General features: G+C 40.6%; 1 protein-coding gene across 1 annotated transcript in view; it reads left to right on the top strand.

Annotated features, from left to right (window-relative positions):
- The first annotated feature begins 3,587 nt into the window (after nt 1–3,587).
- Nucleotides 3,588–10,830, top strand: part of zbtb47b (zinc finger and BTB domain containing 47b) — a 36,618-nt gene continuing 29,375 nt past the window's right edge. Inside the window, exon 1 of the mRNA XM_049564816.1 lies at nt 3,588–4,025. Coding sequence (XP_049420773.1) covers nt 4,023–4,025 — 3 coding nt within the window. The 5' untranslated portion in view covers nt 3,588–4,022. The remainder of the gene's footprint in view (nt 4,026–10,830) is intronic.

The raw sequence follows: 10,830 nt of genomic DNA, 5'->3' as shown, positions 1-10,830 counted from the left end.
AAGGTGTGTTGATGGATTCACCTCATCAGCTCATACATTGAGTAACTTTACAAGTTAACGTTCCACCTTAAAAGTTACCGGCAGTCAGGCCAATTAATTAAATTATTTTTTCTCCGACTCCAGCTGCTGTGAGAGACAGCAAAACATCCTTTCATTTTATAGTTACAGTCTACTAATAAAACTCTCCACAGTGTGAACAGTGGTTACATGAGCCTCAAAACCAGCCACAACTCAGCCCTGAGCAGAGTGACCGTCCTCTATTGACCAATCAACAGACTGCAGTGTTCACAGCTCCACCTTTTAGTACCAGATCTGTGTGCTAGGTACCCCAACAGAGGGGGGACTAAAATGGGGACGATATGGAACAGTTCTGGTGGTACCATCCACAACTTTTCACAGTGGAAACGGAAAAAAGTGAGCTGAACTGAACTGTACCGTACTGCTCGGTGGAAACGGGGCTATTGAGTCTCTTCCTGGTCGCTCAGTATTAATCTGAGTGACATTTTGCAGGTGAAAGTCACTGGCTAATGTGTATCTTTAATTCATATGTTATTCATATGCTAGGTTATATGTAGGTGCAAGTGTATCTGAACATATGTATGTAAACTCATGTCCACACTGAGGTCATAAACTAAGACGAGTAGACACAAGTTAGAAAGGTTGTTACTCATGCTTCACCTTTACATCACTGATGCAGGATTGGAATAATGTTGCCTTTGCAAAGTATGTCCTACAGTAACCTTTTTGTTAACAAGCAGGTGTTTAATGTGGCTCAGAAATGATTTTCAGGCTCTTTCAGGACATGGAAGTTTCATTTGAGTTCAGTGCCGCGTGTTTCAGGAGGAAAAATCATTAGCCTGCTGTCACTTTTTGGGGAAATAGATGGTTCACATTTCACACAATTTCTCTTCTCCAATTTCTCCTTGTCTGAAATGTTTAACAGCACAAGATATGAAATATTGAACACTTTCTTTGTTGGTGGAGCAATCCAAACTACACAATTACTTTGTTTACACCTCTACCCCCCGAACAAAAAAAGCTTCTAAGGCAAAATGTGTTTGAAGATGTTTGTCAGTCTGGGGTTTGACGGCTCAGCTTTTCCATATCCACCCCGAGTCCTGGACATGAGGTGATGAATGGGACCTGCTCCAGGTTGCGATCAATTTTTTTCCCACCTTGTTATGAGCGTATTGACTTTTGCTCCATACAGTCTGCTCAGGAGTGAGCAATGGCAGTCGGGCCCAGGGATCCTTCAGGGGGTTCAAGGCAAAGCTGAATTACTAACTGTGCAAAGTGGGCAACGGCCCCCTGGGGCCCCAAAACTGCAGGAGGCATGGAGGCTCCAAGTTTTGTGTCAGAAAATGCATCGTTAACTATTTTAATTATTTATTGTTTATAAGTCATTTTTCAAGCATTTGTACAAACAGTATGTACTTGACAAACACTGCTTCACTTGATTACACATAAATATAAAACACAGCATTCAGCCAGACAACAGAGCCAAACTATAAACACCACATATCACACTAATGGATGCAGTGCAAACTCTTAGATAATTGATGGGCCAGATAGTGTACACTATCATGCACATATTATCACATGATCAAAGACATGACATTGGATAATATTAACATACATATCAGTCAGCAATCATCACTGCATGTCTGTATATCACCGACAATACCAAAGAAAATGAGAAATGATTACGGTAATTTAATTTAACAATTTTAATAGTTTATTATAGTTTATTTGGATTAAGCATATAATTTTGTGATAGATGCTACTGACTGTTTTACAAAAAAAAAAAAACATGACAGAGAAGGGTTTGCCTTTTTCAAGGGCATATATAGCAAATGGCACTGTTTTTGATTTAATGAGAGTTATTCTTTGAACATATATTTAAGGTGGCAACAACACATTGTTGGAGGGCCCACTCTCTCTATAGGCCCCCCAGTGCAACCAGTGTCTATATGTATGCTCCTGATGTCGAGGTCTTGTCATGCAGAAGGGCCCTGAGTTAATATCTAGCTTTGTTTTTTTGTCTTCTTTTGCATCGCTGTAGTTGTTTTTTCTGTCTTTGTGGTCATTTTGTGACTCTTTGTAGTCATTTTGGGTGTTTTTGTGGACATTTTGTGTCTCTTTGTGGTCATTTTGTACCTCTTTGAAGTCATTTTGTGTGTTTTGTGTGGTCATTTTGTGTCTCTTTGTAGTCATTTTGTGTGTTTTTGTGGTGATCGTGTGTCTCTTTGTGGTCATTTTGTGTCTCTTTGTAGTCATTTTGTGTGTTTTTGTGGTGATCGTGTGTCTCTTTGTGGTCATTTTGTGCCTCTTTGTGGACATTTTGTGTCTCTTTGTGGACATTTTGTGTCTCTTTGAAGTCATTTTGTGTCTCTTTGTGGTCATTTTTTACCTCTTTGTGGTCATTTTGTGTCTCTTTGAAGTCATTTGTGTTTTTTGTGGTCATTTTGTGTCTCTTTGTGGTCATTTTGTGTCTCTTTGAAGTCATTTTGTGTGTTTTTGTGGTCGTTTTGTGTCTCTTTGTAGTCATTTTGGGTGTTTTTGCGGTCATTTTGTGTCTCTTTGTAGTCATTTTGTGTCTCTTTGAAGTCATTTTGTGTGTTTTGTGTGGTCATTTTGTGTCTCTTTGTGGTCATTTTGTACCTCTTTGTGGGCATTTTGTGTCTCTTTGAAGTCATTTTGTGTCTCTTTGTAGTTGTTTTGTGTCTCTTTGTGGTCATTTTGTACCTCTTTGTGGTCATTTTGTTTCTCTTTGTAGTTGTTTTGTGTCTCTTTGTGGTCATTTTGTGTCTCTTTGTGGACATTTTGTGTCTCATTGTAGTCATTTTGTGTGTTTTTGTGGTCATTTTGTGTCTCTTTGTAGTCATTTTGTGTCTCTTTGTAGTCATTTTGTGTCTCTTTGTGGACATTTTGTGTCTCTTTGTGGTCATTTTGAATCCCCTTGTCTGAGGTTATTTTGTCTGTCTTTGTAATCATTTTGTGTCTCTTCCTGAGGTTGTTTTGCCCCTTTCTATGGTTATTTTGTGTGTCTTTCTAGTCATTTAGCTGCTTTGCCCCCTTCTGTGGTCATTTTGTGTCTCTTTTTGGTTGTTTTGCCCTTTTTTGTAGTTATCATGTGTCTCATTGTGGTTATTTTGTGTCTCTCTCTGTTCGGTGTTAATTAAAGTGACATTTTACAGATGAAAGCCAGGGGGACCCTGACACTGTGGGCCTGTGCACATTAGGCCCGTTCAATAATCCACCCTAGGTTTCAACACCTTTACTTTTATGTTTAAGCTTATATGGTGTATATTCATTACATCAGTGGTTTATCAAATTACCAAATACCTCATCAAAGTCCAAGGGACCATGAGGAGGATATGGTGTGAGGGTTTACACATTACATCAGGCTATTTTAATTGGAGTGTGAGATAATCATTTAAATTTGATTTCCTTTGTGTTTACATCAAACTGTGTGCAGATAAAACATCCCTTGCGAAACCAGGAAGTATTGTGTATAAATGAAGTTACTATGACTTACTCAACATGGGAAATAATTGAACTCTCCGACCTCTGCATCTGTCTGCGGAGTGCCCGTATGACGTCACACTGTTGCACGAGCGCACAGCCAGAGGAAGCGCACCGGGGATTTGCGCCATATGGCTGCGTGTCCTTCCCAGTCCTCCTGCACATGCCAACAATAAAAAAATAAAAAAAATCCAAGTACAGTACAAAGAAATGCGCCTGTCTCGCAACTCCACATTAAACAGTACCGTGTCCCTTTAAAACCGTCTGACAAAAAGCCCATATGATCCCCGAGCTCCAATCACCAATTCCTTCTGCAAAAGCAGCCTCTGCATTTTTGTCTGTCTGAATGCTACAGCAGCACGGGGGGAAAAAAGATTGAGGATAAGGCACAAACTGAAGAAATGTGACAATTCAACGGTCATTTTCATGGCGGAGGGAAAACTGGTGCGAAAGGAGTTATTCTGGGACTCCTTTGAGCCTCGAAACGCGGGATCAAAATGGTGAGCTACACAGCACAGCGCTGCATTTTTGTTTATTTTTTGTCCCTCTTTGATCTCTTGCAAATTTGAGCTACTTAGCAGGCCGATCAAACTTACCACACTTGTGCCTCCTTGTGTGTGTGTGTACCACCGGCTGTCACACCGTGTATTTTGTGCTTTGGATCCTGAAGTTTGTAACTTGCCGACACGGCACAAGTTGGAAATTGAAGCTGCTGAAAGAATGCAATGGCTACAATAGCTACATTGATGCAGAGAAGGAGTTAAATTCTTTCATATCAGGGCGCTCCTGCAAAAAAAAAAGGGCTCAGGTCGTGACTGGTGCGAATGTGGACAGGATGAGAGGAAGTCCTTTTCTCCAGGACAAGTTTGCAAGGCTGTGACATTCATGCATACATTAGATTCTCCTCAGATGTCACTCCTCATGTCTTCATAACTTCACTTTGTTGCAGGTGACACTCAGGCAGAACTGGGTGAAGTGTCCGAGCAAATAATCCTCGTGTCTGACAGTCAAAGCAGGACTATTTACTGTTCTGTCTGCTTCTTTTGTCTCACTTTGACACACTAATATCCCTCAGTGACCATTATTCATGAGCATTTCCAACCAGACTCCATGATGTTTTTATTCCCCCTTCATTATATGAAGATGATCCTGCACAGACAGACTGATAGAGTTATGGGAATAGAGGCAGATAGTGAGGCAGACAGTCCGCTCTGTCTCCAGGGTCATATTAGGATGCCTCATTAGGAAAGCATGTGGAGCTTGATGCAGTGGTGGAGTAATCCCAGCGCGCGTTCACATCTGGAGGCTTGGGTTAATATCTGGGTCAGGTCAGCGGGGTTAGCCCTGGTGCTCGCTGGGTGGCTTCTGGTGGGAGCAAAGAGGGAGAGAGAGGTTTGGGTATGCTTTCCTTCCCTTTTTTTCTATTTGCTTTTTTTACTTCTTCTGTGCAGGCATGAGAGTAAGCTGCAATAGACAAAATGTGCTCAGCGGATGCAGTGTGCCGGTGATCAGAGATACTGTATCTTTTGACTGTTTTGGTAAGCATGCCCCAGATAATTTCTGCAATTACTTTGTTGACAACAAAAGCGGATTAGTCCCTGCTAATTTGGTTTTTATCAATAGCCTCACCTCCATAAACTCCTTTATATTGGATGGATGGATTACTGAACAGGCCTACTGGGCACAGGCCCAGGGGCCCAAATGGTCTGAGGGTTCTTGGACCAGAGCCTCTGTGTGACGTGACTGTACATATTTCTTGTTGGAAAGTCAATAAAACAACTATAAAGATACATAAATCGCCCACAGAGAGACAGAAAACAATTGTTTTCTGTCTCTCTGTGTCTTGCATCTACTTTAACTTAAGTAAAAGTAGATGCAAATTGACTAAAAAGATACAAAACAACCACAAAGAGACACAAAACACATAAAAATGGATGCATGATGACTAAAAAGAGATTTAAAATGAGTAAAAATAGATGCAAAAAGATGTAAAATGACTAAAAAAGAGACATAAAACAACCATAAAGAGACATGAAATGAGTAAAAATAAATGCATAGCTACTAAACAGAGACAAAAAAATGAGTAGAAATAGATGCAAAAAGATCCAAATGACTAAAAAAGAGACACAAAACAACCATAAAAAGACACAAAACAAGTAAAAACAGATGCAAAATGATCCAAAATGACTAAAAATAAATGCAAAACAACCATAAAGAAACACAAAACTAGTCAAAATTGATGCATAATGACTAAAAAGAGACACAAAACAAGTAAAAAAAGATGCAAAATGACTAATGACAGACACAAATCATCCACACATAGATACAAAATGAATAAAAATAGACGCAAAAAGATAGAGAAAGACTAAAAATAGACACAAAACAACCACAGAGACACAAAATGAGTTAAAGTTTATGTATAATGACTGAAAAGAGATGCAAAACAAGTAAAAATAGATGCAAAAACATGCAAAATTACTAAAAATAGACACAAAACGACCACAAAGAAACACAAAATGAGTAAAAATGAATGTATAATGACTGAAAGGAGACATGAAATGAGAGGAAAAAGATGCAAAGCGACTTAAAAAAGACACAAAACAAGTGTAAAAAATGCAAAAAGATGCAATGTGAGATGCAAAACAACTAAAAAAGAGACATTAAAACATGTAAAATAGATGCAAAATAAGTGACGACAAAAAAAGAGACACAAAATAAGTAAAACGACAAACTTGAAACACATAGTGCGACTAGACTCAAAATGACCATATAGGGACACACCAACGACATGACCAATGCCTTTATGTTGCTTTCAGTGGTTTTGCAGTCATTTTGTGTCTCTTTGAATCTGTGGGTGTTGCTCCTGTACAGGAGGGTTGGGGTGCCCTCTGTATATAATCCCATATTCGAATGATTGTTTCTGTTTTTCTCTTAATTTGTAGAAATGTAAATCTGTCTGATTATACTGCACACTTTGGGCCATCTGACACTGTTTTCCAGCGAGCATTGTCAGGTCCTGAGTAGCTCCTTCTCTATCCTCACAGGGTGCTGTGAGTTTTACGTAACTGCCTATTCAGGGCATTCCTGCCCACCCTTGACTTTGAGGCGTCACTGTCTCTGGGTGCTGAGCGAGGAAACTGTCTTTAGTCCTTGTGACAAGTGCAGCCATTCCCCAGCCCCAGCAACAAACTCCAGCAGACATCCTCGGCCCCTGGTAGGAGGCCGCTCTCCTTGGAAACTCGGACCATACTGTAGGTGCTGCTAATTTATGCCCCTGAGATTAAGAGCAGTGGACAAGGCTGCAGAGAGCAAGGTCAAACTCTCTGAGCTTATGTAAGGTTTCTTTTGTTCTTGTGGGTTTAAACGGCACAAGTTTGTTCAAAGTAACTGGGGTTGATGTTACACTCTGAATAAATTCACATTTTTATTGTTTCTCCGCCAACATCAATGTCTTTTCATCTGGGGAAAACAGTTACTCTAATTTAACCCCTGTGGCACTTTAAAAAAAAAAAAAAGACTTTGAACTCCGTTATCAAAGAGACCAAACAGCTTTTTCTTTTCATACAATTTGATATGAGGATTTCTATTAGCCTTTCATTGTCAGGCATTTAAAGATATTAAGAGAGTTTGCCATCTAAAGTGTTCTTATAGCTTTTAGCTGAATTCAGGCCAGAGAGGGAGAGACTTAGGAGGAGCTTTAAAGCAGATGGGAATGAGTTTTCATGCTGTTTTCAGAGAACTGCCAAGCAGGAAAGAAGGGATCCTTGATCTGATAGTCATGGCAAATATTTGTTTCACGTTGAGTTGTACACACAGATTAATTTTTTATTTTTTATTTATTTATTTTTTTTTTTTTGCAGGAATTACATCATTATCCATTTTGTAGCTGCTTATCTTTGTCATCAGCTACGGATGTTACGAAATAAAGATGCAGATCAGGATGAAAAATATTCTCGTTATCATCACAAAATATATTAAAATATTAATTAGGTTTTGAAAATGCTTGTTAGTTGTAGTCACATTAGATTAATCACATTTGTATTCATTTTTGTTCTCCATAGTTTTAGACGATGAAAAGTCATTAACTTTAAGTCATCACTTTTAGTCAAAACGTTTTCTCTCTGTCAGCTAATTTAGTTAGGTTAATACCGATATCCTAAACTAAAAAAAAAGAAGATAAATGGACTGTGGTTGTATAGCTGAGGCTACAGTACATGGTGTCTACTGCTATTCAGTATGCATTCACATACTCTCACACACCAATGGAACAGCCATCGCCTTCATGGGGTTGAGTATCTTGCCCAAGGATGCTTCAACATGTGGGCTTGAGGAGGGCTTGAGGATCGAGTTGCTGATCTTCCAATTGGTGGACGACCTGCTTTATCTCTGAGCCACAGCCGCACCATAGCCGACTACCTTTGTAATGTTGATTTAACATTAGCAAATTGACATGCATAGCTAACATCAGGACTTATTATTTAATGTTACATTTAGTTAACTTACCGTGGCATAAATAGCAGAGCTTCGCACCTTCAAGTGTTTCTCCAGGTTGGTCGTTTTCTTCACACCTAATTTATAGCTCTCTCCATATACTGTTACTAGGGGTGGGAATCACCAGAAGCTCCATGATATAATGTCACAATATTTTAGTCACGATACAATATTATTGCGATTTTTAAACTTGTTGAGATAGCCTCATTCATTCATTTTCCGTAGCTGCTTATGCTGTTACACCAAACTCTTTTTAGATTGAGGCCATCGTGTTGTTGCCTTTAACTCGCTGTCAGTTTGGGACATCATCACCAGCATGGCTTGGATTCTAGAAATCGGATCACATCCCCCTAATCGATTTAACCAGCAGTTTTGACATACAGACTAGACGCACAACTGGGGGAAAATATCATGCAATCTGAATGTTCGATAGCCAGCCAGTAACGTTTTAGTCCCGTCTTGTCTCGTCAACAAAAACTACAGAGAGGCCTACATTTCCTCATAGTTTTTATTATCAAAGATCTATATTTAGCTCGTCCTAGTCAAGGAAAAATGGTTGCTCATGAACATTTTTTGTTATAGTTTTCGAGAACGAAATTAACACCGTTGGGAACTACACGTATTCCATATCTTACAAAATTTTATATGAGAAGATGGGCACCACTCTCATAACTGTACATTAAGCTACAGCTAGCAGCTAGTTAGCTTAGCATAAAGACTGGAAATGGGGAAACAGCTAGCCTGGCTCAGTTCAATGGTAAAAAAAAAATATGCCTACCAACAAGTGTAAAGCTCAATAATAAAGCACTTAATATCACTTTATTTAAGGCATCCAAAAACCAAACTATTTGCTGTTTTACGGGGGTTATGTGTCAGACAGTTTCTTCAGGAAGTTGCTGCTCCTCGCCAAGAGTGCTACAACCGGCTCTTAGGCTGCAACGATGGCAGACGAGAAGAGTGTACAAGCCGTTAAAAGCTTATCCGTTTACAAAATAACAATAAAAAGCCAAATAAATGTGAAAGGTAGTAATCAGTCATGTCTGCATGTGTGGACATGTCAGTAGAAAACAAAAAGAACAGCAGCTACGCCGTGGGGGAAGAGGGAGCTTCTGTTGGAAGGTGGTGAGCTTTTATATCCTGAAGCACACCGGGCCCAGGTGTGGCCCCTGAGGTTAATGACGACTGTTTGACCTGCATCCTGTAACAGAGAGATCAGCCAGGAAAACAGGCACACCTATTGGAGCCGAGGATTTGTCACATAACCTATCGTAAAACAGTGTATTGAAGTAGTAGTAGGGAGAGTTTGTTATCACTAAAGAAGCTAGCTGTTTCCCCCTGTTTCTAGTCTTTGTGCTAAGCTAAGCTAAGCTAAGCTAACCGCTTGTTGGCTCCATACTCAGTGCACAGTTATGAGAGTGATACCAATCTTTTTGTCCAACTCTCCACCAGAAAGCAAGATAAAATCATTCCCCAAATTGTCGAACTATTCCTTTAAGCTCATGTTCATTCTTTCTCTATCGTCCATTGATTGGTTGCAGCTATAGAAAGCCGATGCTCCTCCTCTACCTCTTTTTCCTCTTCGTCCTCTCTGACCTTCTCATCAAACATATCAACTGCCTCCACACACACACACACACACACACACACACACACACACACACACACAGAAAGAGTATTGCCACACCGGAGAGATTCCTGTGATAAGGAGCTCTTTAGAGTCTTGTGTTAGCCTCTTCTCTCTGTGTGTCATGCTATGAAAGGGATAATGAAGATATCACAGTTTCATCCCGTGTAATTGCCTTCGGGTATGTCTGCACCTGCTCACTGTTCCACATCACAATGATCTTTTGTCTCTAATACATCACTTCAAAGGTGCATCTTTCACTCTTTGTGTCGTATATTTGGACAAATCAGATTTGGTCCCTCTGCTGACTTGATTTTGTCTGACGTACAACTGTTGTTATATCTCTGCTTGTACAACCCTCCACACTTTATTGTGCCACAGGTATTTGGCATCACATATCTGTGCTTTACTGATGAATGCATGCACAGCAGGCGAGTGTGTGCGCACGCCGTTGTGCACATGCGTGTGCGGTGCTGGCTTGGGAACAGTGTGTTATGACTCCAGCAGAGCGGTGGTGTGTGAAGCGTTGTAACATGTGTGTGTGTGTGTGAGGAGGAGATGCCAGCACCACGGGCCTCTCTCTTGGCCAGGCTTCCTGACTCAGCGCTTCCTCTCCCAGCTCATTGGCCCAGACACAAACTTCCTGGCAGAGCTTCAGTGCGGACGCTCTAACCTCATCGCTGCCCCACACCCGCCTCCAGGCAGCTCCTTTGATTATCCAACTGCTCGTCAGAGTCGTCTCATCTCCAGACGACCGCCGGTTGATGTCTTCTTTCAACATCACTTCTGATTGGGCGTCACACACTCTCACACACACTGGTCCCCAGCTTTACCCAACTGATAAAACACACTGTTGTCCAGCACATTCAAAGGACGAGCCGGGGAAAAGGACTTTGCAAATCATGCAACCGAGGCAATCCTGCTCACGTTGTCAAATTTTAATGTACTGTGCGTCGCCAAGATGCTGCTCATGCTGTTCTCATCCTTATTTTTGTTTGTGCATCCCAATTTCATGCTCGGGTAAACGCGTATCAGTTGTAGATTGACTTGTCACCTGTGGTTGCATTAACATATAGATGGAAATGTATTTAAAACTAATGGTGAAAGCTGGTGGAGAGCTGCACCAGGGCACGGCTGGGGCAAGTCCAAACTGCCAGATTAGGACAGGGAAAAGCCTACAGTGTGGAGGG

The sequence above is a fragment of the Epinephelus fuscoguttatus genome, linkage group LG21, assembly GCF_011397635.1.
Source record: "Epinephelus fuscoguttatus linkage group LG21, E.fuscoguttatus.final_Chr_v1".
NCBI lineage: Eukaryota > Metazoa > Chordata > Actinopteri > Perciformes > Serranidae > Epinephelus > Epinephelus fuscoguttatus.
Note: the sequence above shows the minus strand (reverse complement) of the source record. Positions and strands in the feature narration are given on the sequence as shown.